We start from the raw sequence: 26,535 nt of genomic DNA on the forward strand, positions 1-26,535 counted from the left end.
CTACTCTCTCCGCGTTTGGATACTGTAAGACTGAGGTTATCCTGATGCCTCGCACATCACATCAAAGCACACTTTCTCCCAGCATGACATCGACATCGAGCAATAACCCGGCCAATGGAGAGAAGCCAAATGCAAGATCACTAAAAGACGAGCTTCAGGACGCGCTGCCCGCGGGCTTCAACTGCAAAACCCGATACCTTCACTCTCCGCCCAAGCCTTGCGACTCGCTCTTCTCATCCTTACCAGGACAAAATCCAGAAAAGACCCGATTGGCCAGTCACTTCTTGACAGTCAGTGTCGATGCTAGTGCTTTACCTCAATCAGGCAGTGGCGATGTCATCAACTTTGCGATCGAGGTTCTGGTCTATACTACGAGAAAACTCACCACTATATTCGTAAGCAAGGTCGACTCCACTGCTTATGTTCCCCGGATAAGGCCATCTCCTGTCAAGACTGCTGTGACAACGTTTTTGAAGTGGCTGGCGGAGAAGGAGAGGCGGAAGCGTCCGAATCGGAAGATTGTTGTCTCACTTTTTGCGCGAGCTCAATCGCAGTATCTATTTCCAGGATCCTCCGACGACAAAGGCAAGCATGTTCTGGATGATCGGCAACTCATCAGGTGGTGGGCTCGCGTTCTGGATCCGATTATACCGAGCGCCAACCCAGACGATGAAGAACAACCGCGTTACCAAGGCTATTTGACTGTGCCTGGATACGCAAAGACAGAGCTGAGATCGTTCATGCCCCCAAGTACAGCTTCTGCCGAGCCAAGATGGCTACCTGGTCATCCTTTGATAGAGCTTGGCCGAACTCGTGGAGTTCCTGAACACGCGCCGCCCCGATGTCTGCTCCCTCGCTTCCCGGACGACCCAAAAGCAAGGTTTATATCAGATCTAGACGATGAGATTGGCGTATCTCAGGACTCACAGCTCACGGCTAGTCCATCGAAGGTTAAGAGCGCTCGATGGAAATCGGTCATGAGTTTGGATCAGTTCTGGGAACAGATGGAGTTCCGACAGGAGTGTTCATCAGGTCGAGCGGTGGGGTTTCTCTGGCTTGTGATCTCGCCAAACAAAGACGAGGATGATGTGTTTGGCAGTGATAATGTCGCTGTCATGAACGCAGAAAGCCAGGACTCGATCATTTCAGTGGAAGCCGCGCCCACAAGCGAGCCTAAGAACGCTGCGGCAACCAGTGGCAGCCCCAAGAAGCGGAAGCGCAAGCCTCTCACAGGTGTGATCGTACCTCGTCTGCCAAAGATTAAATCAACTCAGTCAGACTTGCTAGACATGCAAGCACAGCTAGACGCAGAATCTGGTAATGGTGTACTTGTCAATGCAGATGGCTACAATAAGGCGATGTCTACTATGTTGCACCTCGACTTTTCAACTCTGGAGGCTGCCATTTGGTCCACTACGAAATGGATTGCGGAAGTACAAAGCATCGCAGGGCTTAATGGCGACTTCGCTGTGGACGTCGCGGGTCAGGCGCAAGTAGAAGTTGCTGCGTCATCCACAGGCGCGAATGGTGCGGGAGTGAACGACATGAGCGGCATGATCAGGAAGAAGAGGAAAGCCGAGCCGGCACCAGAGCCACAGCAGCCTGCTGTCAACGTGCTTGGTGCTGGCATGGTCAGGAAGAAGCCGAAACCGTCAGTTTAGACTCTATTATCGCATGGCTCAATGATGGAGTCGATCAATCAAAGTCTCCAGTTTTGAATGCTAAAGCCATGCACGATAGATTTCGTTGGCTGATTGATCCTCTGTGCTCCCTATGTTACACGTTCTATCTCTTGCTCCGTGAATCTGGAGCTTTGGGCTAGCAGCACCGCAGCACAGTGACTCCAAGAATGATGATCTGAGCTGATGCCGCACGCTCGAACGGAGCTCGACTTCTCCAAGATCACCCTCTGCCAGCGCGTTCGCAAGAAGCTTCTGGCGCTCTCGTATGCGTAATCAGCCGCTCCGTTGCAGATCGTCGCTCTGTATGTCCTTGGTCGGTAGTACCCCAGCCCATGGGTGGCCGAGTCTCTCACTAGTGTCAATAGAAGCTCTCCAAAAGCATCGCCTAGAAGTTCTCATCAGGCATTTCATCGTCGCTGCCCTCCGCCATGCTCACCGGGTCAGCAGGCGAACTACCAGTGCCACTCCCACTGCCTCCACCTCCATCATTGTTGCCATCGCCCCCATTGTCGCCTCCGTTGCCGTCTCCATCGCAAGAAGCCTCTTCTTCCTCCTCGTCGGACACGAAGCCCTCATCGTGGTCTTCCTCCTCCGGCGCCCAATCAGGCACGTCCTCCATCTCCTCGTCAGCTGGCTCAGGAGTCCCTTCTTCTGGAGGCTCAGGTTCAGGCTGAATGCGCTTGCGGCAGAAATGCATCAAACCTGTGACCTGGCAAATGGACGGATCCACCTTGATCCGCCAAATCTCGATACCTGCTTTTGCGCTTGCCTTGCTTGGCTTCAGGTCCCAGATTCGGAGACAGTTATTGCTAAGAGACTTGTCCCATCTCATGAGTTCCGGTGTCGATTGAAGCTCTTCGAAGCCTTCGAGTTGTTGGACTGTTCTTGGATCCCGAATATAGTCCATAATAGCCCTCTGGAGATTTGCGTGATCGTATCGTCGGTATTCGAGGTATTCGCCCAGGATTCGAGGGAAAGCGAGGCTGAAATCGCCTTCGAAAGTAGCTCTTTGCTCACCCGTGCCCCTGACAGGTTCGCTCATGCCCGCTAGAATAAATTCCGTCATGGCATGAATACGGTGAAAGCGCTTGAACCTGGTATTGATCCAGGTATCCAGAAGATAGACTATGTCAGAGTCGGTTTCGTTGAGCTCTTCCATGAATGGGTAGACCTTCAGAGGGCGTGCGAGGCCCGGCACTCTCCTGAGAAGCGAATTAGTAGGCGTCAGGGAAAGTCTCGCTTCATTTCAGCTCACTCACCAGGTGTAATCCTCGTTTCTTCCCCAAGATCTGCCATGGAAATGGATGTGGATCAGAGTCGCCTTGTCCCAAAGCGCGCTCTCTGCAGCCCAGAACTCGTTCCATACACGCAATGGTGAGTGATCCGGAAAATGCACATCGATCGTCTCCGCAACTGTGCATCTGTCGAAAAACTCGATCATGGGCCGGCAGCGACCATCGTGCAGAAGTACTTCGCGTGTGGCGTTTGCGGCTGGTATCTTATTTCGGTCAAAACCTATCTCGTAGTAGATGTGACGGGTGTAGCCCTGGACAGGATGGGTATGCCAGTCGGGGCTGTGAGCATCTAGGTGTGCGTGTGAGTATATTGAGCTCGAGGACTATATTCAACTTGGGCCAGTGCTTGTGGAAACTCACAGATTGGGCCAACGAAGCCCGGATCTCCTGGTTGGAGCACATAGTCTTCTGAATCCGGGTCGTTGTACGGTTCCACGTCTGCTGGGTCGGGGAAGCCGTCATCTGAGTCGTGGGAACCGTCGTCGTCCAACACACTATCAGCCCGATCATCGTCTGGTCCTCTACCTGGTTTGCTGTTTGGCCGCTTATGGACACCATGGTTACTGGCTCCCTTGACGGCAGCATCTGCCACCTCGTCAGGAAGTGAAGCCAAAGAGGCTATGTCAGCCATGTCAAAATCTTCGACATCTCTCGCGTTTCCCTGAAAGAAGATACTGCTGGAGATGCTTCCACTGAGGCTTAACGCTGGCGATGAAGGCCGTGTGCTGACTTCATTGCGCTCGTCGGCTGCCTGCGAGGAGTTGTCCCTGGGAACGAACAGGATGTCCTCCTCTTCCATGTTGAGTGGAATCGGTGTTGTTTGACGACGTGGCGGGAGTGATGCTGCTACAGTCAATCAAGCAGTGGAAGAGGCGCTATTGCTGTTGCGGCGAATGAACCAGAGAAGGTAGTGCTGTGTTGCTAAAGACGTAGTGCAAGCAATGCTGCCGTGGTCAAGATCAATGAGATGTTTGCAAGAAGTCAGTGTCGGTGTGGTGGAAGTTTTGTGAAACGAGTTGATGAGTGCGAGCTTTTTGATCGTGGTGGAATGAACGCATTGAAGTGAGCGATGCTAATATGCATATTAGTGGACAGCTCCAGTTTGATTTCGTGGCTTCAAGTGAAGTGCCATAGCTGCTTTGAAGTGGTCCGCTTCATCTCAAGTGAGAGCTTGTGATGTGTAGATTCGCTGACTTTCCACTTGAGGTATCGATGAGTGAACTCCTTGCTCACAGCGTCTATCTCTCGGTCAGTACGGGTGCCACTTTCAACACAGTGCAGTAAAGAAGACGCACGCCCATCACATTTCTACAACTTTTCTTCAAAACGCTATCAGTGACACTATAATACACACAATTGTCTCAAATGGCCATTTACACGGGCTCTCACAATGGGGCCGTGCCGTACGCCGCCCAATGCAAAGGTAGAATCCCATTCCATTCTCTTCCTTTTCAGAGCGGAGATTAGTATGTATAACGTTCGCTGGCTTTCTTTCCTTCTCGCCTTGGCTTCAATCGTGCGTACAATCCAGACAAGCACGATTGGTAGCAGTATAAAATAGTGTTGTTACAGACCGGCAACAGAATTCCAGTCGGGCATGGGTATCATGGCTTCGCACTCATATATCATGAGAGATCAGGGTACAAGGTGGTCGAGGTCGGTCGAGCAGGCTGGGTGAGGTGTTTAGAACATGCCGCCACCCATGCCGCCCATACCGCCCATGCCTCCAGGCATGCCGCCAGCCGCGCCCTTCTCTTCAGGTGCCTCAACGATGGCGACTTCGGTGGTACCAAGTAATGAGGCGACGCCGGAGGCGTCAGAGAGACCAGTGCGAACAACCTTGAATGGATCCAAGATACCAGCTGCAATCATGTCGGTGTACTCGCCCTTGGCACTGTCGAAACCCTTGTTGAAGTCCTTGCCGAACTCATCCATGAGCTTGCCGACAACGACTGAGCCCTCGAGACCAGCGTTCTCGACAATGTTGCGAGCTGGACGAGTGATAGCCTGCTTGACGATAGAGACACCAAGCTGCTGGTCGAAGTTGGCTGGCTTGACGCCAGAGAGAGCGTTGGCAGCGGCCTTGAGGAGAGCAGTGCCACCACCTGGGAGGATACCCTCCTCAACGGCAGCACGAGTAGCGTTGAGAGCATCAACCATGCGGTCCTTCTTCTCACCGACCTCAACCTCAGAAGCACCACCGACCTTGATGACTGCGACACCACCGGAAAGCTTGGCAAGACGCTCCTGCAGCTTCTCCTTCTCGTAGTCGCTGGTCGTTGGATCAGCCATGACACCACGAATCTGCTCGCAGCGGTTGGCAACCATGTCCTTGCTTCCCTCGCCGTTCAAGATAACAGTGTCCTCCTTGGTGATGGTGATAGATCCAGTAGAGCCGAGAAGGTCTGGGGTGGCCTTCTCAAGCTTGATGTCGAGCTCATCGGTGAAAACAGTGCCGTTGGTCAAGACTGCGATATCGCCGAGAATGCTCTTGCGGTTATCGCCAAAGCCTGGAGCCTTGACAGCGGCGACTTGAAGCTGGCCGCGGAGCTTGTTCAAGATGCACACGGCAAGAGCCTCGCCATCAATGTCCTCAGCAATGATGACCAGAGGTCGGCGCTGCTGCTGGGAAGCTTCAAGAGCTGGCACGATATCCTGAACAGCAGAGATCTTCTTCTCAGAAAGAAGGATCAATGGCTTCTCGAATTCCACCTTTTGCGACTTGGTGTCGGTGATGAAGTATGGCGAGATGAAACCACGGTCGAACTTCATACCCTCGGTGACCTCAAGCTCGTCCTCGATCGTCTTGCCCTCCTTGACAGTAATGACACCCTCTTTTCCGACCTTCTCCATGGCAGTAGCGAGCAGACCACCAATGTGTGTGTCTCCGTTGGCGGAGATGGTTGCAACCTGCTTGATCTCCTCGGATGTAGTGATGTCGCGCTTGTTGGTCTTGAGGTATTCGATGACGGCCTCGACGGCGGCCTGTGTACCACGGCGGAGATCCATTGGGTTGCAGCCGGCGGCGACGTTCTTTACGGTCTCGGAGAAGATGGCGTTGGCGAGAACGGTAGCGGTGGTGGTGCCGTCACCAGCGACCTCGTTGGTCTTGCTGGCGACATCCTGGAGCAGCTTGGCGCCCAAGTTCTCAAATTTGTCCTTGAGCTGGATGGCCTTTGCTACTGTCACACCGTCTGGAAGAAGTGGTCAGTTGTAGTTGATGGAAATGGTCGCTGTCGTCTCGAGCTTACCCTTGGTGATCTTGGGCGAGCCGTAGCTGGACTCGATCAGCACATTGCGGCCTTTGGGACCCAATGTCGTGGCCACGGCCTTGGCAAGAGTCTCGACACCAGTCAAGAGAGCAGCGCGGCCTTCAACGCCGAACTTGAGCTCCTTGTGTGCGAATCGTTGTTGCGTCAATGAGCCGGGCCGTATTCTCGCCTGACGAGCCGCAGCTCGGGGTGTGGATGAGAGAACGCGCTGCATGATGAAGAAGCTTGATGACAACGCCGCGACTCCAAGCGATTGATGATGGGGGAGAAGGGGAGGAAGATGGGAGAGATGGAGAAGATGTTTTGGCCGGACTCGATTATTCTTCGCCAGACCTTCTGGAGTCTTCCTCGCTGCTCAGACGCACGCTAGCCCGCCATTGCGGACCAAGACTCGGCAAAGCCCTGATTGGTCGGCAATAACTCAGCTCAGCGGCCTCGGTCAGTAAAGTCCGACCTCACGTTCCAAACACCACGCTCGTCCTTAGAAACTCACAGCGTATCTGAATGGGAGAAGACGAACGTTGAATGCTGCATATTGTACGAGACGCAGATTACATCAGGCCTGACTTGAATCACCTCGGCGCCCGGCACATCAACCACGAGGACTGGCCAGACGCGCAGAAAAATGCCGGCACGTCAACAACAATGTGATCCACTCGCTGCAGACCATGGGCATCATGGATACTTCCAACGCTACGTCCAAACTTCAAGAATGAGGCCGCGAGAATTAACTGCCGAAATCTCAAGTTGCGCGTGTCAAGAAAATTGATGGACCCATTCTTTGCCAAGACACTTCGAACAGTCCTGCACCAGTCCTCTCTTCGAGGTGTGCAACAAGAGCTTGTCACTGCACTTCGGCAAGCACCTACAGTATATCTATCCTGCTGCGCAGCGAGTGTCGAATGGTGTAGTCGAATGGTGTCGTCGAGCGGTGTCTTTACCAGGAGCGCGTGGATACCTTTCGCGGCCTCACTCAATCTACCAAATGTTCGTGTGCATTCTTGACTTCTGGACAGGAGAATTCTGGGAATCATGACTGCCCCTGCCAATCACCATGCTCTTGAGTCTTGACTCAATGAGTTCCCAATGGTAGAGGCCCACTAAAATGCAGTAATTAATGGCATTGCTTGACATGCTGCCAATAGAGAGCTCAGACGTGCATTCGTCCTTAGTGTTTAGTTTCTTCTACTGTTATTTCGCTATATATTCTACACGCCCCTGCTGCTTACAACACACATTAGCGAAGAGACTCTTTACGCAAATACCAGATCCACATCGTAAAAATTCTATCACACAACAACATCATATTCGTCACCATGTGGTACACAGCCTTGCGTCACACTCAAACAAAGGCACATACACCATGTCGCCAGGTGTTAATGAGCGAGGATTTGACAGCGACAAGATCCGCAGAGGGCGCCGAACTGGACTGGCATGGCGCCAACCATGCTACCCGCGTGCGCAAAGTCTACAAAGCGCATAATTTGGAGTTTGACTCGCGAAACGCGAAGCAGTTGCAAGCTCAGCTGGATGGAGCTCGTCTTGAGCAGCAAAAGAGCTCTCGTCAGAGAATGGCGAGAGTCCTTGAAAAGTTGAGTGAAGCCACTTCCCCGGAGGACTCAGACAGTGCGGCCTCCGACGATCTCCCCCAATCGCTCCTGGCCCCTGAGATCCCCGTCAAGCCACTGAGTGGCGGCGAATGGACGCCTCAGCAGAGGCAAAAGATTCAGGAGGCTGCACGAAAAGACGCGGAGGAGGAGGCGCACGCGATCTGGGGGAAGAAGATCGATATCTGGGGCAAGAAGATCGATTTGGACCAGTTCAACGATCGAGTGAAGCTCATGCAGCTCGAAGCCGGTGAGGAGTACTGGCTGTTGGCGACGGATGACAGGGATGGACCGCTGGCCGACCCTCTCCAACATGTTGCTCTGGACGATGGCGTGCCGCCGCACCACGGCGTGGCAGCGAACGTGGAGAAGTTGAGGAGAAAGGCGGAGGACAAGGAGGAAGCACGGCTGAGCGACTCGAAATGGGTCAAATCGAGTATTTCTGCCAATGGCCGCTCGGGCAAAGCTCTGGAACCTCCAAAGCTTAAAGGGAAGCGTGTCGACCAATACTTCGAAGCATGCCTTGCTGAGAAGCCTTTCAAGGAAGATACGGACCTGAGCTTGCCACCCGATCTCAGTCGGTATGCTCGGGACGAGGACCGAAAATTCGCGTTTCTCCTTCCGCCTGGTGAGCATTCTGCGCAAACGAAACGGCAGATAGCTCGGAGACGTGAGGCTCAGCGCACGGTCACTTGGGAGGAGCCTGGGCGCGCTGAGACGGCGCATAAGCGCAGAAAGATGGCGATGGAAGCCTACCTCGCTCCTGTCGCGATGACTCTCGCTGCTTCTGAGGCCCAAGAAGAGACTCCGCAGGCCTCGACGCCACCTTCAATAGCACCGTCTGAGTCGTAGAATGGGGAGTACATAGATTGAGTTTATTTTTCCCGCATTAGCATAGTTGGCGTAATGTTAATTCTCGCGTTTGTGTCTGTTTTCTCCACATGATTTAGGTTCTGTGTGCGAACAAATGGTAAAATGTGCCGGAATTAATTGATGTGGTTTATCCCGAGCTATAGCAATTCGATCGCTTCTCTGACCAATTACTCCTTTCGGTACCACTACAGCGAACTATGCGCCAAAAGTCTGGAGATCCCTATTCCAGAGTCGACGGAAAACAGCCCTTTCTCCGCATAAATTCTGGAACAGTCTGCCATCGAGTAGGAAGATATGCGGAGCCTTCTGATCAGAGTCCATCTGAAGCACAGAAAATCATACTGTTTCTCTGACCGAAACCCTCTTTGAGTGCCACCAGAGCGGAACATGCGCCAAAAGTTGGGAGATCCCTATTTCAGAGTCGACGGAAAACAGCCCTTTTCTCCGTGTTATTGCGACCCAGCCTGCCAACGAGCAGGAAGGTATGCGAAGCCCTTCTGATGAGAGTCCGTCCGAAGCATAGAAAATCATACATTTTCTCTCACCAGTGACTTTCCTGCGTGCCACTGAATGGAGAAATGCGCTCGAGACAAGCAAGATTCATATTCCAGAATCTATGGATCGCAGCTCTTTTCTCCAAATAATAGTGATTGAGTCTGCCAACGAGTAGGAAAACGTCCATGATCCCTTTTGCAGTTTTCGATTGAAGTAAAACACGTCCATACTGTTTCTCCAACTGACCATTTCTGTGAGAGCCACTGTTTGAGGACATGCGCCTCAATCCTTGAATATTCTTTCCCTTGAGTCGATAGGAGGTGATCGAAACAGTCGCTAAAGAGCACGGCTTTCTCTGGAGAAACAGAGGACACCCAAGCCACGAGGCTAGCTATAGTCAAGAATATGCCTCAGAAGTATCTGAGAGATACTGCGATATGTGCAGCTTTCTCTGGAGGAACGGGAGCGTGCGAGGCCACGAGAGTGACTACAGTCAAAATTGTGCTTCAGGGGTTTCAGAGAGATGCAGCTGCAGTTACATCTTTCTCTGGAAACATGGAAGCTTTCCGGGTCATGGGGGTGATTACGCACGGAAATTTGCTTCGAAATGTTTCGAGAGACAATGGCTGCAGGTATTACTTTTCTCTGAAAACAAAAGGAGGTTCTCTGGCGCTTGGTGCAACCCGGGAATAGGATTATGCCGCCGTCTGTCAGCGGAGTGATAGACGGAGTTGCCGCAATCACACGGATCTGTCTTGCTTCTGTCTTTGCTTCTCTGCTCGCAAGACTCTTCTCATGCCGCCATGGCTCCAGACAATGGAAATCGCTGGGCAGAGTCGCACTGGAAGACAAGCGTTTTCGTCATCTATTTCTATGCACGCTGCTCTACATGCTGCGCCGGCTGCGTAGGCGGCAAGAACCCATCATGCGCTGCTCCTCTCCTCGCAGTCGGCAATTGCTTCAGCGAGGATTTCCCGCTATTGGTACCAAACTCTCCTTTCGCAGAAGAAGCGCTCGAGGCCGTAGTCGTCGACTTTGCTCCTCCATTATGTAGTGGCACAGCGTGGCTCGCTGTACTGTGAAAGACACCAGACTTCGCCCTCGGCTTCATCCCGCAAGCTTTCCTGAGACTATCCATCGGATTACGGAATTTGTTTTTTCGCGCTTGCTTGATGCAGTGTTTACATCGTGGTGCTTCTGCTGCAGGATCGGCTTCGTCTCGTGGACCTGCCACCGTGTCGGGTATGAAACTTCGTTTTGTGTCAAAGGGGGTTGTGTTGTTCTCTTCATCCGCCTTGGAAGACCAGGAATCCTGGGAAAGTCAGCACTGCTACTTGTAGATTTTGCGCAAACGTGCAAAAGTAGAATCATACCTTAAACAAAACTTTTTGCTTCTCCAAAATCTTCTCGTTCTCACGCATGCCTTCCTCTCGCTGCTTCTCACTCTTCACGCCACCAGGTCGATCAGGAATGTGCCCGGGATGTTTCCCATAGTAGGCCGCGAAAGTCTGGATATATCGCTCCTTATTCCTCGCAACACAGGCCTCGAAGAATTCGGTTCGCTCCTCGATCGTCATATCTTGGGTATGTTCTTCAATGACTTTGACAAAATTCTGTCGCCATTGTGCAGCCTCACTTCCGCAGGTTTTGTCGCGGTTTGTTTCGAGAAATTTAGGCTCCTTGGGAAACTGTCGGATCAGGGTCGGAGCTTCTGACGTTTGTGTTGTTGGTGTGCCTGGTCTGGGACTGGTTCTGCTCGTTGAGTGGACGTTTGTTTTCGAATCCGTTGAGGCACGCGACGCAGATAGTCCCGCCATGGCGACGACACGCGTTTCGCGCAAGTGAGTGTGGTGAGTGCGCGAGTTTCAAGGTTGCAAGGTATTAATTTATATTGATGGAATGCTTGTGTGCGGTGAACGGGTGAATGAGGGCTGCGAGGTGATTAGACATGTTCACTAGCAGGCAGGTGAGATCCGATAGCAATGCTGTCTTGTGAAAGTGCAACGGAAGACGTCAGGTAAGGAGCACGGGATTCCAGGAACACAACTCGACTTGCTTGAACAGGTATGCAGACGAAGAAACACGTTGTCACGCACCTCGGTCTTGGTGCACCCAAAATTGGAGTTCATTGTAACCTTGAGTTTCATAAATCTTCTTTGTCTCGTGTGCTTTGTGAAGCCTCGGCGGCTGCTTTATGCGCGTCGCTCATGTGAGCGTGCGATGCTACAGAGTAGAGGAATGACGCGCGACGCCGAGCGCAAGCCTGATATCTGATGTCGGCAACGGCACGCAGCTTCAACGCCCGACTTGCCATCGAAACCCACCTCACCTGAGAGAAAAGCGCGGAAGTTACTACAGCTGGCAACTTGTCCGGACTTTCCCCTGCCGATCGAGCCTGGGGCCGAAACTATTTCTGGGGTCCTGGGCCGAATCCCTGTCCATGCGTGTTGGTCGAAATGCTCTTCTCCATGATCATTTGAGTTCGTGACGCCGCGAAAAATCACGCTCTGCTTTGCGCGATGACACGAGCTGACCCCGCCAGCCATGCAAGCGTTCGCGCGATGAGCGTGTGGTAGCGCTTCTGGTGTTATCCGTTGGCAGAATGGTATAGCTTCTCAATCGCCCTCATAGTCTGCCTCCGCATCCGCATCATCATCATCTATGAACCCAGCATCTTCATCTGTGTATTTCTCTCCAGGTGCTAGTCCGGCGCGTGATGAGGCCATAGTATGCGGTTGGCTCATCGAAGACGCAGGCATCGCTGTGTCGGCGGTATTCTTCGCCACGGCTTCGCAGGCATCGATCCAGTCGGAGTAGACGTCGACGGGTGAGCTCAAATCTAGTACAGGTCAGCAATGTCCTTGATAGTGTGTATCCATCGCGCGCATACAGGTCGTGCTAGTCTGAAAGCCCTGGCCGCAGGACTTGCAGCTTAAGTTGCCCAGGCCCAGCTTCTTGTCAATTTTCACAGTGACAGAGCTCTCATGGTTGCAGAAGACGCATTTGAATTGCGTCGCAAGAGGTTCTTTCTATATAGTAATGTCAGTGAACGGCTCGCGCAGTCTTTCGCGTAGCGGTGAGCGGCGTACCTTCTTCTTGGGCCCCTCGCGCTTGGCTGCTTTGCGTTTGCCCTATCACCGTCAGTTTTCCTGCGCGCAATCGCATGGATGGCGCGACTTACCATGCTGTGTAAGTGAGATTTGGAAGTCGATGGAGTGTCAAAGAGGAGTGCGACGAGGCAATGTGGGTTGCTGTGTGAATGTCGAGGAATGACGCTCGAGGCTGGTGAAGCTCAGGTCAATTTGCGCGCACTGACCTTAAACTTTAGGTTCCATTCAGCCTTACGTCGTCCGGCTTCATCTCATGCGTCTCACGTGCCCCACCACGGCGAGCTCCTACAGGCTATCAGCGGTGGCCTATCGAACACTCATCGTCTGCATAGCAACCCCGTACCCGTCGTTTGCTATAATCTCACTCAGCCTCATTCGACTCGCCTTTGCTACACAAGCAATTCCCGTGACATTGGTGACACCAGCTCCTGCTTGCCCGTGTACTTCTCCTACTCTCTATCCTCCTAAATCACCTTCATCTAACCAGACAACTACGTGGCCCAGACTGTGGCGTCCGTTCCAAGACATCCGAAATGACAGCTATACCATCAGATCTGTCCGACAAACTGGACATCATCTTGAACAAGCTCACGGCATTAGAACATGGGCAGACAGACCTCCGGCAAAACCACAACTCCTTGAGCTCCACTGTAGAGTCCATCAACGGCCGTGTGAACGCCTTAGCCGGCGTGAAGCAAGCACAGGATGGCATCGCACATGATGCTCGGTATCCAAGCCCTCGCTTAGGTCCAACAAGTCCAAAGCTCATTCCTCGAAGCCAGCAGAAGCGAGACAGCATCGGAGGAGGGGAAGATCGCACAAAGGATCCCAACGGCACTCCTGCAGATCAATTATCGTCCTCTCCAGGCCCACGACGATCGAGTTTAACGACGTCCAAAATCATTCTGACCTCGTATCCTGGCCAAGCTGGCGTTGATCCATTGCCGATGGAATGGGGCTCACGAGACCCTGCAAAACGTGGTCCAGTAGTAGTCTCACGCAATCCTTCTACTATCCGGAAACGTAATGCTATTGGAGCTCATGGAGGTTCTTACAGCATCTACTATGCGCTTGCAGTTGCAAGTAAACAAATGGATACAGAGCACAAACCAGACTTCACCAATACCGAGCCAGCTGCAACAATCGGACCGTTCCCGACCTGGTATGACCCCAAAAAGATCGTGGCGATGGACCCCTGGGGACATCTCGCTCCATGGCTCTACAATCATTACATCAAAGATGACAATGTCGAGATCCGACCCACAATTGCAGTAACGAAAGCCCACATGATCCTACCCGAGCTTGAAGAAAGCGTTCGCAAAGGTCGTCTCGTGCCGGATGGAAAGATTTGCCTGAACGCCTCTGGCGAGCTCAGCGTGACAAAGTTCGCAGTGGAGCCGGTCTGGTACCTCCCAGGCGTGGCAGAGCGCTTCGGTATCGACGAGGGCACGCTCCGCAGGTCCCTGTTTGAGCACACTGGTGGAAGCTACCCTGAGCTGATTACAAGGAACGACATCAAGCTGTTTCTCCCTCCAATCGGTGGCCTGACGGTCTACTGCTTCGGTGACCCAAAGAAGATGAGCGACCCGAATGTGAAGCTTGCCCTGCGAGTCCATGACGAGTGCAATGGGTCAGATGTGTTTGGCTCAGATATTTGCACGTGTCGGCCTTATCTGATCTTTGGTATCGAAGAAGCAGTGAAAGAAGCACAGCAAGGTGGTAGCGGTGTTGTCATCTACTTCCGCAAAGAAGGTCGTGCTTTGGGTGAGGTTACGAAATACCTGGTCTACAATGCACGGAAACGTGGCTCAGACAAGGCGAGTGAGTATTTCAAGCGCACTGAGAACATTGCTGGTGTGAAGGACATGCGCTTCCAGGCGCTGATGCCGGATATTCTGCACTGGCTGGGCATTACCAAGATTGACCGCATGTTGTCGATGTCTAACATGAAGCATGACGCGATTGTGGAGCAGGGCATTCCAATTCACGAAAGAGTACCGATTCCCGATGAGATGATTCCGGAGGACAGTAGAGTAGAGATTGATGCCAAGATTCATGCCGGTTACTGTAAGTCGACGGGATCTTCAACCATGGAAGGAAAGCTGACACGCTCTTTAGTCACGACAGGAAAGATCATGACAGTTGAAGAACTCGAAAACGTCAAGGGTCGAGCTTGGGAAGATGTCGATGTAAGTCTCACATGCCACTCGACCATCCTTCAACGAAGCGGTAAGCTGACCAAGATTGCTGTAGCATTGATCGTGATTGCTGTTCTGTGCAGCTATTGCAGCGATGACATTCTTGTTAGCAAGATAAAACCTGAAACGGTGCCGATGCTGCAGCTTTGCAGATCGCTCGTGCGCAAACATGGAGCACCTGTATTATGTGCAGAAGCTGTGGCGGAACCGTAGATCAAGATGAATTGATCAACGATGTCAACAGAACAGTCTCGATTCACAGTCCGCAGACGACACGCTGTAGATCGCCTGCCTCCACTCTGTACTTCAGCTCTTGATGTCGGAAATTCACATGCTTGTCAACACTTTGTGATGTACCTCGTACTCATCCCCAATTCTCGCAACATAAAGTACCGATAACGCAGGAGACGGCTAGTGGCTGTCTCCAAGAAGCTGTAGAGATGGGTAGACCTTGTGGTACCCTGAGGTACTTGACTGCCTGCTTTGGCTGTTCGGTGCGTTTTCCGTTTGCAACATGGATGCTGATCCAGCAGCAGCAGTAATCCCCGCAGCGAGCTCGTAGCTTTGCAAGTATACGAACCCTACATCTCACGGGCGTGTGAAGCCAGACTGGCCTACGCGCGGCTCGCTGCCGAAAAGGGCGTGTCGAGCAGCGTGCGTGGCTCTCTGCGACGTGATCGCTCACCATCGACGCCGTCTGCGCCGGGTCCACGTTGCCGGACGGCAGTCAGCCAGCCACAGTCGTCAGTTCTGTCGGTGAACACGTTGTGCGGGCGCGGTGGCAGCAGCGCAGCAATCAATCGATGCAGAGTGAAACGGGCGTGAATCGTGTCGTGCTTGTCGGATACCACCGCCTTTTTGACTCTTCCCAGCGAGCTACCACCTAGTCCCAATACACAAGAGCTGGCATCCCGACTCCCCAGCGGCGGCTCCAGCGCGTTCGCCCATGATCGCAGCTTAGCTGCAGGTTGCCAACGGGCGCCCAACTCTATTCCCACATGGCCCAGGGCGGGCTGCTGCGGGTGCGGACGCAGGTGTCGGGCGGGCAGCGAGCACGATTTGAGCCACCTGGATCCAGTCGTCAGCCTGCGGTGAGTGGGCGGGCGTGAGTGGACAAGTCAGGACAGGCAGCGACACAGAGGCCCGCGGCGTGCCCGGTCTGGCCGGGTGGCAGCTCCACTCTCGCCAGCTCAGCTTTCCCTCTTTCGCAGCACGCGACGAGCTTCGGCTTGCCGGTCTTGCGCGCTGCTGAGCTGCTGAGCCTCTGACGGGCGGGAAGCTCAAGAGGCTCGACGGGAGGTCGAGGCCGCATCCTGACAGCAAACCGCCGCGACTACTGCTGCTGCCATGCCAGGAGGCCCAAGTCGCTACACGCAAGCGAACCCGATTTGCTCGTGGCGTCATGCAGGCGTAAGGCCAGTACGAACTGGTTACATGGCTACGTATCCGTCCGTGTATAAGCAAATAGGTACTTCCATTCTTAACATGCTCTCAACCTGCTGCTTCTCGCCCCAACCGCATCCATCAACAACTCGCTGATCACTCTAGCACGATCATCCATACTGTTGATCGGTCTATATACTCATCGCCTGGACAAGCATCACTGACGAAAACCCATCAACACCTTACCATCATGGCAGTCATGATCTCCCAATCCGCGCTGAAGAAGTCTAGCGCACCACCACATCTCAGCCGCCAAGAATCCTACAGTGTCAAGCGTGATCCCGTGGGATCTCTTCCAGTGAACGCATCGTTAGTGCTCGCCAGTGTCGCATCGCGAGCGACATCACCAGGTCGCAAAAGCGCATCATCAAGTCCTCTCCCATCACCCGGATCCGAGACTGGACGCCGGACCAGCTGGGAAGACTGCAAAGTCAAGCGCGACGGCTACGTCTCCTTCCCCGATTTCGACGACCTCCAGGCCTCACGAAGGACGTGATTTAGCCTGCGAGGGTCTCCAACCAACATAGCCGATTACACCGGATGTTTGAATGGAGACTGATGATGATCTGATGATTGCATTGAGGGATTTATCGACCCGAGAGCCACTGACCAGGAAGTCCTGATCGCGATCCATGAAAGGAAACTGGAAGGATTCCGGAACGAGAGGCACACCACGTGATTTTGCCGCCGCGCACGCGACTCCTCCACTACATCACTATTTCGTGGGAGGCTGAAGGAAACCACTGCTTGGATCTGAGATCATTCTGCTGTGATACCCAAAAGCGACAATGTTACCAACAGCGTTGCACAAAGTACACGACTGTGAATACGCAACCGGAATGGCAATGCAAACCGAGGCAGGAACGGACCCAAGAGTCAGCATCAACCCAGCGGCAGAAAGAAAACTACGACACCGATGCATCGGGTGCGTGGACCCATCCAAGCGGACGGGCCCTCTTCCCGATGACTACCCGAGCGACCGACTCAAAAGACGAAGCGGAGCGAGTTAGAAGAAGATCTTCACTCGTGTCGAGCTCCAGCAAGCAAGTTCTAGCTCTTGCCCGCGATTCATGCGCGGAAAGAGCCACTTCCCGCGAAAGCGAGGAACACAAGCGGTCTACAACCATCCTACGGCAAAACAGCTGATGGCTGATGAGTGATGAGTAATAAATCGCGGGCTCCCGTCCAAGCCGGATAGCGTCGGGACGAAATCTATTGGGAGGTGCCCCGACCCGGCACATCATGCAGAAGAGAAGTGGCAGCACACCCTCTCACGACAAGGCACAAGTGACCAGAAATGCGGTATGCGCTGTCAAGTCTTGTCTCACTTTGACTTATTCATCCTTCTCGGTCCCTGCTGCTGCTGGAGCCTGGCTTCCTCTCCACCCCCAACCTCCATTCTCCACCGCATGTTTACTCACATGATGGGGTTGCTTGCTTGGCTTGACTATACCTTGTTCACTCTTGGGCCTCCACGCACTATCACATAGTAGTGCGTTGTTCTTATGTCCGAGGAGAGTCGAGACTCTTACAGAACGTGGGATGTCTCGGAGGGGATATGCTTGGTTCGGAGTTGGTTGCCGTAGTGCATGAGAGTCATGTGCTGCTGGTCAAGAGGAGGAGCTTTTACTACTATTACCTAGTAAGGAAGGAGGGAAGGACTTAACATTCGAGCTTTGTTGATGATCGTCGTTGCTATTGCGACCAAGGACATCACGTTCTAATTGAACTTATTCTTTTTTGTAATGAATGGGTGGGATGATCAAAGGCGGTGGAGGAGGAAATGAGTCGTTCACGTCTTCGTTGTACTGGACTAGCCAGTCTTTTATTACATTACACATTACTTTCTAATTCAGACATTATCTTCATCGCTTGCTCTGCTTGTGCTCATCAATACCATCAATCAATCATCATCACCATCACCATCGCCATCGCTAACTCAACCCTCTCTCGTAAACATCACCACTCCCTCAGCGATCATGTACCGCCCTATCGCGGGTCAGGTTCCCCAGCACACCTCCAACACGCCTGAGCAGTGCAATCTGGGAAGTTGCATCTGAAGATGAACTGGAAACACAATGCCCGAGCTGTGCAGCAGAATATACAAAGTTCGGGTTTTCCATCTGACAAGTCGACCTTCCGCCACGAATGCAGGTGTGTAGGCACGTGCGGATGCTCGTTCTCAGGCTCGTTGGGTTGGTCGGGTTGATCTGGTTCGTCGGGTTGGTCTTGTCTGTGGTCTGGGCTGTGGTCTTGTCTGTGGTGCTCAGAGTTGGTGGCCTTTTTGCTTGCAGGCCGATCAGCCTTTTGGTGTTGTGCTTTGCCAGTGCGATTCTGCTTGTTGTTCTTTGGGCCAGACATAGTGTTGTGGTAGTATGAGTGACTTGTGAAGAAGCGAAGGACGATGTGAATGAGTATGAATTCGTAAGACCGTCCAGCAGTCCAAATGAAGTTGAAAAGAGCTTGAAGAGTCGAAGAGTCGAAGATTGCGAGTTTCATTGTGCAAAACCGACCAGCAGTTAAGATGAAGTTGTGGAGAGCTTGGAGAGAAGAAGACTGGCCAGCAGTCGAAGCGTGAAGTGAAATGTGAAGTGAAGTGTAGGAGAGAATGAACTGTTTGAAGACCTGCTTGACCGAGAGAAAGCTGTCCTTGGGCCTACCTTTTGTATCCGATGGGAAGCAGCTGCTTGCCGACAACAAGACATACCTAACGCTGCCTTTCTTTGATCGTATGAGACAGTCTCGAGAACGAGATGAATGTGGAAAAACGCAAGACATGCGCAGAAGACATAAGCCGCGTGCACTGACCGCAGAGCGAAGAGGACTTCTTTGATGGAGCAACTATCGTAACAGCGCCACGGAATTGTGTCTGAGATGAGGAGATATGTTGCGAAGCAGCCGAAAGCTTGACAGTAACTGAAAGACATACCGGAGATGTGAGAACGGGTCAATACAGCGTCGGACGAGTAACGTGCTTTGCCAGGTTCTCTGGCCACGCATCGAAGTGTCTGGATGTCAATCTGACCACAGACATAACGGCGATGATGCGACCTTCCCGAGACATGCATGCCTTCGAGGATTGATGGCCGGAGTTACTTTGAAACTGTCTTCACGAGATCAGAGCGCATTAGTCTTCATCCTCAGGCCCACCGCCGCCACCGAAGCCACCCATGCCGCCCATCTTAGACTTCTTAGACTTGCGGGTCTTTTTGCCTTGTTTTGATTTCTGCAGCGACTCTTGAAGGCGTTTCTCGGCTTCACGCTGTTCTTCTTGTGCAGCGGCCGTGGCAAGCTCGGCATGGCGTTCCGAAGTCTCCATATTGATCTTTTCTTGGGCATCCTCAAGCCCATTGTACTTGGTGAATATGGAGACTTCTCGTGAGGTCTTCTGCGCATAGTATTCCAGGTCCAGCTTTCGCGTCTCTTGGCCATTCAAAGCTCTGTTGATTCGTTCGGGATCAAGCTTTTCTTCACGCGTGAACTTCGCCTTGATCATACGTCGCGTTTTCGGAGGAAACATCTTGCTGATAATGAGGAAATCAGTGCCAAACATCCGCAGAGCATCATAAAACTCGTCGGTTTCCTCTTCCGTCCAAGGGTCGCTCTTCCATTTCCACAAAGGTACTCGATCTGTGGGTTCTCGGCGGTTCTCATTGATCCAGGTCGTTCGATTGTTGAAGGTTGTAAGATCGTTGATCTCCTCTACTGGACGATCGGCAGCAGCAGCTGCCACGGCTTCTGCCTGTCGGTCGACCACCATGGTCTTGGGGTCCACAACAATGTTGCCATCCTCGTCCATCATAAAACCAACATTGTCGGTGTCCTCGGGATCCTCATCTGTGACAGTCGGCTGTTCGTCAGCATTTGCCTGATCGTTTGTTCCGTCCTCGACTGGGTCAGCTGTTTCTGTCTGTTCGCCTTGCTCTGCTGATCCTTCGACCACGCCATTTGAGCCTTCAGTGGACTGTACGACACCGTCCGCTGTGCCGTTCGTTGTGTTGTCTGCGGCTGTCTGTTGCCCTCCGCTTGCGATCAGTTCTGCTGCGGCACGTCGTTTCGCCTTTTCCTCCTTCCAATCGATGGCCTCCAACGCTTTGCCACGTTCTGACATTTTCCCGTGGTATGCATCACGACTGAGATCCCACATCGATACCGCGTTTGGGTCGATTTCATGAAGCTCTGGATCAGATCCATCGTCTTCTTCCTGCTGATCTTCTTCTTCGCCTTCAGCTGGAGGTCGAGGAACCTTGCGCTTGCGTCTTCTGGGCTTGCTAGGCTTTGGGTCAAGCTTCACCCTCTTTTGTCTCTTGCGTTTTGGTTGTGCCTCATCCACTTCTGCATCTGACTCTCCGTGCTCATCCGCAGTCGGCACTGCATCATCACCTGCCCCCTCGTTCTCGTCATCTGAATTGACGATCGTCTCGGCGCTTTTCGCATTTGATTTCCGCTTGGTTCGCGCCGCTTTTCGAGACGGCTGCCTTCGCCGAGGTGTCGCTGCTTCTTCCTCAGCCGCTGCGTTGACATCACCTTCACGAGCTGGTTCGGTTGTGGGTGTTGCGCTTGGCTGCTCGATCTCCACATCGGGCGTTGTTGAGGCATTAGCTGGAGCAGCACGTCTCGTGCGCTTTGCGGGTCGTGGCGCATCGGAGGTACTTGATGCTGCAGCTTTTGCCTTTCGTTTCGATGCAGGTTTTGGCTTCTGGATTGGGGCAGGTTCGGTATCTGCTTCCCGCACCGGGCTCGTCAAGCGAACCACTTTCTTCGTTTTCGGCGCGTTCAAGGGTGCTGCAGGTGCTGTTTCCACCGTGGCAGCAGATTCCTGAGAGACATAGTAGTCTTCAAACCGTTGTTGCGCGCCTGCAATTGCCGTATCGGAGGTCGTCTCTACATCCCGCGCGACCCGCGATGCTTCGGCAGGCTGTGCCCCAGTTTCCGCTAGCGGGGGCACAGATTGCACCTGAGTCTGCGAAGTCGACCGTGCTACCGTTTCGCCAACGGCTGTGGGAGCAGAGGTCGACAACTGCTGAGATGTCGGCGTAGAAGTGGGTGCTTTCTCTACAAGCGGTGCGGGCGGTTGAACTGCCACTTCCTGAGCAGACTCAGGACGTGCCTGCTCGACGTCGGCCGCGCGACTAGGTTCTGGAGCTGGCGCGTGCGCGTCCTTCGCGCCTGACACTTCGAAGACCGTCGAGGCGTCCTCCTGAACAGTAGGCTGGGTCGGCGGTGGCGTGGGCTGCGCGTTCGTCGGAAGTTGTGCTGGACTGGGCGGCGGTTGGGCTGATGGTGCGGTCTGTGTTGGCTGGGGCCTGCGTCGCGGTGCTGCCTTGGGCGCGGCCTTTTTGCCAGGCGCGGCAGACGAGAAAAGCACCATTATAGCGAGTGTGATCGAGGCAGACACGAGCTGCCAGTTGCGGTGTTATCGATTGTCCATGTGAGTGGTGTGCATTGTTAGTGGTCAAAGCTGTCTCAGTGCGGCAGCAAAGTCGCGGGGACAGCCTCGCCGCCAAGCCAGCGCTGCTTCTGGTCGTTGACTGGCTCAGAAAGGAGGTCTTCGCTCTTCTTGATTCCCTCGACAAAGTCTGCAACCCGACTCCCACCCTCGCTCCTTCGTGTGCATCGCCGGCGCCTTCGCCTTCTGGTTCTTTCTCGACTTATGCACCGCTGATCCGCGCTCGACGACGCGCGCACATGGCCATCGCAAGCGTGCATGCCGTCTAATCTCCCAAATGCCCGCCACCAAGGCCGCTCCGCCTGCTTTTCCATCTCTGTCCAAGATCGAGATGGAGGACCGCAAGCGATCGCTGATTAACGACGTCGAGGACCTTGCGCCGAGTCGCAAGCGTCTGAAGGATGAGAATGGCGCCACGATGCGGATGGATGACGATAAGGAAAAACAGGTCGAGGTTCGTGGGCGCCCGACGCACATTCCACGCCGCGTGCGTGTACTGACTCTGTACACACAGGACTACCAAAAGGATGCGTTGATACGACAGCTGAAAGAGTATAAGCGCGTAAAGAGGGATGCGGAGGAACAGCTTGCCGAGCTACAGAGGAAGGCGAGATATCACGATGACCACCTCAGGATACTCGACGCTTGGTGGTCTCAACTGCTCGACGAGATCCGACTTCGAATCGGCGACGAGCTCCCCACACCACCGCCCAGCGCCACGTCCGCTGTCGGTATGATACCACTCCTCCATGTCACGTGAGAACATACCATGCTGAGAATATGATTAGGAGAAGAGATATACAACAAGGCGCTCAATTTCGACGATGTCGAGTCCTTTTCTGAGCACCTGAAGGCCCGGTCCACAAACATAAAAAATGCCATCCGGGATCTGTTCGCAAAATTACCATCCGCCTCAAATCCAGGCGAGGAGGAGCTCCAAAAGCGACTGGCGGAACTGTTGGTCCGCGAGAAGAAGCACGCAGTGGAACTTAAAAAGGCAATTGACGAGAAGGAGTCCATGTACGAGCGTCTTGAAGCGGCTATGGGCCGCTACATGACTGCTGAACGGAAACTGGATCGTGCAAAAAGCAGCCAAGTGCAGAAGCTGGAGAGGCAAGCCATCATGGGTAGTAACGGCGATGGCGCATCTCCCACGACTTCGAAAGCCGCAGCAACGCCCAAGCGAGAGCACGCGGACACGAATGGCGAGCTCGAAAATGGCGTCGATATTGCAGAGGCTGAGGCGTTACGCAAAGAGGCTCTTGCTGTCGCTGAAAAGCAACGAGCTCAAGTCGAGGAGATCGAAGCCGAGAACGAGAGACTAACAAATGAGCTCAGTGCTGCGAGGACCAAGCTTGCCAGTCTATCAGACGAGGACTACATGGAGACCTCGCATTACAAGATTCTCAAGTCAATGTATGAGGATGTCGTCAAGCGAGTCAATGATCTCGAGGCCTTTAACAAGCAGCTTCGCGAAGAGACGCAGAAACTACAATCGGAGCGGGCTGCCACTCGAACGCAAGTCGAAGAGGAAACTAGGAGTCATGTTTCAGAAGTCGAGGCTGCGAATGCCAGAGCTGAGACAGATTTAGCGCGCATCCGACATGCACGCGATCAGCTTCATTCCGAATTGGCGATACTGAAAGCCTCGGAGGATGGGCCGAAATCATCCTTAACATTGGCGAAAGAGGTGGCTGAAGCTAAAGACTCCAGGATAGCAGCTCTGGAGTCCCAGGTGCAGCGACTCCAGCTACAAATCGGCGAAATTGAGGCAGCGGCAACAGATCTGGAGGGCATGGATATGGACGCACTAAAGTCGAAGGTGCAGACTCTGACCAACCAGTATTCGCTGCTTGCAAATGAACTGCCTTCTCTCGAAGCTGCATGGAGAAAGCTGCAGACAACTGCGAACAAGAAGATTGAAGATATTGCGAACTGGGAAGATCAACTTGCTCGGTTATCTGCGGAAAAGGCCAAGGCGGATCATAAGTACTTTGGCGCAATGAAGGCGAAGGACACCCAAGAAGCACAACTTCGAATGGCCAAGTCACAGAACGCGCGGTCAAGCGAAATTGTGACACAGCTCAAGGACGAGTCAGCCAAGGCCAAGGAAGTCTGCAGCAACTATGAGCGTCAGCTGGCAGATTCAAAGGAAGCGTTCACGAAGCTGGAACAGCAATATCGAACTGCAGAGCAAAAGCTGAAGGAGGTTTCGTCCGCCAATGACGGTCTTAAGAAGAGCGCTGAAGAGCTGAAGTCCTTGGTGTCTGCGAAGGACAAAGAAGTCGTTGGAACGGCCAAAGCTAAACGCCAAGCCGAAGAAGACTTGGAAAAATGCAAAGCGCGACTCGACGAGACGAAGAAGCAGTATGATACGCTTCGTAAAAGCAGAGCCGCCGTTAACGCTGCAGACTCGGATGATTGGCGGGTAAGTTTTTCCAGAATTGATCCTTGGAAGATGTACTGACGAGTTCAACAGAAAGTCGCTATCTGCCCAGTCTGCTCCGCGAACATTCGGAATACGGTTCTGAAGACTTGCGGGCACGTGTTCTGCAGCAACTGCGTTCGAGATCTCATCTCCAACCGCAACAGAAAATGCCCCAGCTGCGCCAGGAGCTTCGGCGTGAACGATCACCAGACGATCCATTTGACGGCGTGAGCGAAGCCACTCCTTCGCTCCTTTTCAAGTCATCATGTCCCTCATGCAGCTTCACTGCGACGGCTGCTCGTCAAGGTCAAGGTCGGAATACTCCTCCGAGACACCCAACTTGCTTGCGAACAGCACACGCGTGAAGCACGACGGGTGTCCTTCGTGGCCCGGTTGGATGAGAACAAGAGTCACAGTAACACAGTGCGTTACTGCTCGGGAGAGGTCGTGAGGAGAATGAAGTTCGTTTCTGTCTGTGCCCGTCTGTCGAGGAGCATTCACAGGCGGGCAACAGTGTATTACGTATCAAGACAGCGCTCTAATTGCTCCTCGAGAGCCTGCCTGAAGAATAGGCATGAATGAAATAATGCATACGAAGAAGTGCCTCCTTCCAGTTAAATCGAATTGACCTGAGCGACTGGGTGTGGCACTGCTGCGTGATCTTGCCATGTGATTGCATTAGTACTATGTGACCGTGACAGACGTGACTTCGGCATGCGATGTTCTATCACATCTCATACTAGATACTCCCAAACACAAAAGCTGAACGAAATTTGATGCATAGATCACCGTGTTGATGATTTCCGTTGATTTACACGCTACTACGGACAGATAAAATGCGCTTCATGCACACGATAAATCCTCAGACCTTGCACGCTCGGTTCTATTTCTCCCTAACTCCTCCTGCCCTCCACGAAAGGAGCGCCCGTATGTTCATTCCACGATCGCTTTTCTCCTTCCGCAGAGAGGGTGTAGACTTTGATCGCGCCCGGAATTGTCTTACACGCTTACGATTCTATTCCTGCTGCTATTGCTCCTCGTCCACCTTCAGCTCTATCGTAGCGCGATCTCGCCTCGTCCAGATTGTCGTTTATGCATCAGTGCTTGACATGCGCAGAATACAAGGAAGACCTGTGCGAGAAGGCGTCGTTAGTGATGTGATCTCTCGTGATGTGTGCCATCTATAGTGTTCGTAATATGCTCGACTCATCTCTGCTTCCGTCTCTTCTCGCTGAACTGTCCTGTACGTACCGCGTATACAATCACAGCGCCAAATACTGCCGCTGCGACGGCTTTCCCGTCTTTGGGGTCCTCGTTCGACCCCATCATGCTGTGGTGATTTGTGGCGAACATGCTGCCGATTGTGCTGAGGATTACAATGCCAAAGATGGATATGACGATGCTATGAGGTCCAGACCGTTAGTCTCTGCGTTGTCGCCTCTTCGTGAGGATGGCTGAGATGCGCATACCATGTCCATGCGTTGAATGCTGATACTACGGGCTTCATGATTGCGATGTGGTTCGAGGAGGGCGCCTGGCCGGTCGGGGATGCGGTATCAGGGTTGAAGGCGAAGCGCAGTGGTCGTTGAGAGCAGGTTCTGGTGGTTTAATGCCGTCTCGCAGCGGTGCGAGGGTGGTGCTGCGGCGCGGGAGGAGAGTGTGGTGTGGTGATGGCAGGGCTGGCGCTCGGACTTGCGAAGTGATCGTCACAACTCGTGGTCGAAGCTTCGTGTCCCACGCCGCCCAGCTTCGAATGCGACTGCCTTGTCCCGCTCCCACCGCGACATTGACATTGACCATTGAACGACTTCACCACATCGTAGACACGAGACCGATTGAGGACCTGTAACGCCAATACAAGCAGAATCACTCTCCACCTCGAAGTCGCTACTTCTCAGGATGCCTGCTTACCACTCCGTCTTCCTGGACGAGCCCAATCAGCAGCTCATAGGCAACTTCGCATTGCTGCCACTCCGAACACGCACACGTGGACCTGCACAGCAACTTCCAGGCCTACCAGCTGGAACCAGCGATCTCGATATTGAGGCTTCGCACGAGTCCTACGACCCTCTCGATGAAGTGCTCGCACTGTTCCGCGCAAACACCTTCTTCCGCAACTTCGAGATCAAGGGCCCTGCGGACCGCGTACTCATCTATGGCATCCTCTACGTCTCAGAAGCACTTTCAAAAATCAAGCCAGGGCAAACAAGGCGGGGAGCAGAGAAGAGCGTCATGAACACCGCTTTGGAGACACAATTTGCAATTCCGGGCGATGCGGGCTTTCCACTCAATCAGATGTTTGAGCCACCGAGGGATAGGAATGAGGCCGAGGTATTGAGGCAATACATTATGCAGATGCGGCAAGAGTTGGCTGTGAGGTTGCTGAACCGCGTATATCCTGACCCGAATGGGCCGCCGAGTAAGGTGAGTGGAAGCTTGGAATCGTTATCAGTGTGGCATACTTGGTACATTGAGCTATTGAGCTAACGTGTCGCACAGTGGTGGCTTAGCTTCCAGAAGAGGAAGTTCATGGGCAAGCAGCTATGAAGAGGCGTCATGTTGAATTACTCGCTTGTTTGAGATGAACCTTCGCTTGCACAAGCTCGAGCAGAATCCTGTGTTGTCCAGAGTGACCCTAAGGAGTATGCGATGCCACTCTCCGGACCTTCTGTAAAATGCTCAC

General features: G+C 53.2%; 12 protein-coding genes across 12 annotated transcripts; 6 read left to right on the top strand and 6 right to left on the bottom strand.

Moving 5' to 3' along the window:
• Positions 1-83: 83 nt before the first annotated feature.
• On the top strand, positions 84-1,661 carry CKM354_001110000 (H3 histone acetyltransferase RTT109; the record flags this gene model as incomplete). The annotated part of the gene is made up of 1 exon (XM_044806577.1): positions 84-1,661. One exon carries the CDS (start codon positions 84-86, stop codon positions 1,659-1,661), a length of 1,578 nt encoding a protein of 525 aa, XP_044662512.1.
• A 406-nt stretch (positions 1,662-2,067) lies between these two features.
• On the bottom strand, positions 2,068-3,776 carry CKM354_001110100 (uncharacterized protein; the record flags this gene model as incomplete). The annotated part of the gene is made up of 3 exons (XM_044806578.1): positions 2,068-2,884; positions 2,942-3,266; positions 3,338-3,776. The coding sequence occupies 3 exons, from the start codon at positions 3,774-3,776 to the stop codon at positions 2,068-2,070; spliced, it is 1,581 nt and encodes a 526-aa protein (XP_044662513.1).
• Positions 3,777-4,660: 884 nt separating this feature from the next.
• Positions 4,661-6,463, bottom strand: CKM354_001110200 (chaperone ATPase HSP60; the record flags this gene model as incomplete). The annotated part of the gene is made up of 2 exons (XM_044806579.1): positions 4,661-6,171; positions 6,229-6,463. 2 exons carry the CDS (start codon positions 6,461-6,463, stop codon positions 4,661-4,663), a joined length of 1,746 nt encoding a protein of 581 aa, XP_044662514.1.
• Positions 6,464-7,565: 1,102 nt separating this feature from the next.
• On the top strand, positions 7,566-8,708 carry CKM354_001110300 (uncharacterized protein; the record flags this gene model as incomplete). The annotated part of the gene is made up of 1 exon (XM_044806580.1): positions 7,566-8,708. One exon carries the CDS (start codon positions 7,566-7,568, stop codon positions 8,706-8,708), a length of 1,143 nt encoding a protein of 380 aa, XP_044662515.1.
• A 1,387-nt stretch (positions 8,709-10,095) lies between these two features.
• CKM354_001110400 (uncharacterized protein) lies at positions 10,096-11,041 on the bottom strand (the record flags this gene model as incomplete). The annotated part of the gene is made up of 2 exons (XM_044806581.1): positions 10,096-10,536; positions 10,598-11,041. The coding sequence occupies 2 exons, from the start codon at positions 11,039-11,041 to the stop codon at positions 10,096-10,098; spliced, it is 885 nt and encodes a 294-aa protein (XP_044662516.1).
• A 798-nt stretch (positions 11,042-11,839) lies between these two features.
• CKM354_001110500 (uncharacterized protein) lies at positions 11,840-12,408 on the bottom strand (the record flags this gene model as incomplete). Its single annotated transcript, XM_044806582.1, has 4 exons — positions 11,840-12,063; positions 12,115-12,253; positions 12,314-12,355; positions 12,406-12,408. The coding sequence occupies 4 exons, from the start codon at positions 12,406-12,408 to the stop codon at positions 11,840-11,842; spliced, it is 408 nt and encodes a 135-aa protein (XP_044662517.1).
• Positions 12,409-12,867: 459 nt separating this feature from the next.
• CKM354_001110600 (uncharacterized protein) lies at positions 12,868-14,815 on the top strand (the record flags this gene model as incomplete). The annotated part of the gene is made up of 3 exons (XM_044806583.1): positions 12,868-14,401; positions 14,453-14,523; positions 14,795-14,815. The coding sequence occupies 3 exons, from the start codon at positions 12,868-12,870 to the stop codon at positions 14,813-14,815; spliced, it is 1,626 nt and encodes a 541-aa protein (XP_044662518.1).
• A 1,350-nt stretch (positions 14,816-16,165) lies between these two features.
• On the top strand, positions 16,166-16,471 carry CKM354_001110700 (uncharacterized protein; the record flags this gene model as incomplete). The annotated part of the gene is made up of 1 exon (XM_044806584.1): positions 16,166-16,471. One exon carries the CDS (start codon positions 16,166-16,168, stop codon positions 16,469-16,471), a length of 306 nt encoding a protein of 101 aa, XP_044662519.1.
• Positions 16,472-19,102: 2,631 nt separating this feature from the next.
• On the bottom strand, positions 19,103-21,346 carry CKM354_001110800 (uncharacterized protein; the record flags this gene model as incomplete). The annotated part of the gene is made up of 1 exon (XM_044806585.1): positions 19,103-21,346. One exon carries the CDS (start codon positions 21,344-21,346, stop codon positions 19,103-19,105), a length of 2,244 nt encoding a protein of 747 aa, XP_044662520.1.
• A 355-nt stretch (positions 21,347-21,701) lies between these two features.
• CKM354_001110900 (E3 ubiquitin-protein ligase BRE1) lies at positions 21,702-24,083 on the top strand (the record flags this gene model as incomplete). The annotated part of the gene is made up of 4 exons (XM_044806586.1): positions 21,702-21,878; positions 21,939-22,155; positions 22,213-23,852; positions 23,904-24,083. 4 exons carry the CDS (start codon positions 21,702-21,704, stop codon positions 24,081-24,083), a joined length of 2,214 nt encoding a protein of 737 aa, XP_044662521.1.
• An 822-nt stretch (positions 24,084-24,905) lies between these two features.
• Positions 24,906-25,359, bottom strand: CKM354_001111000 (uncharacterized protein; the record flags this gene model as incomplete). Its single annotated transcript, XM_044806587.1, has 3 exons — positions 24,906-24,983; positions 25,104-25,254; positions 25,322-25,359. 3 exons carry the CDS (start codon positions 25,357-25,359, stop codon positions 24,906-24,908), a joined length of 267 nt encoding a protein of 88 aa, XP_044662522.1.
• A 392-nt stretch (positions 25,360-25,751) lies between these two features.
• Positions 25,752-26,399, top strand: CKM354_001111100 (uncharacterized protein; the record flags this gene model as incomplete). Its single annotated transcript, XM_044806588.1, has 2 exons — positions 25,752-26,276; positions 26,352-26,399. The coding sequence occupies 2 exons, from the start codon at positions 25,752-25,754 to the stop codon at positions 26,397-26,399; spliced, it is 573 nt and encodes a 190-aa protein (XP_044662523.1).
• Positions 26,400-26,535: the final 136 nt, after the last annotated feature.

Source organism: Cercospora kikuchii, assembly GCF_019650295.1.
Source record: "Cercospora kikuchii DNA, contig_00007, whole genome shotgun sequence".
In the NCBI taxonomy this organism is placed as follows: domain Eukaryota; kingdom Fungi; phylum Ascomycota; class Dothideomycetes; order Mycosphaerellales; family Mycosphaerellaceae; genus Cercospora; species Cercospora kikuchii.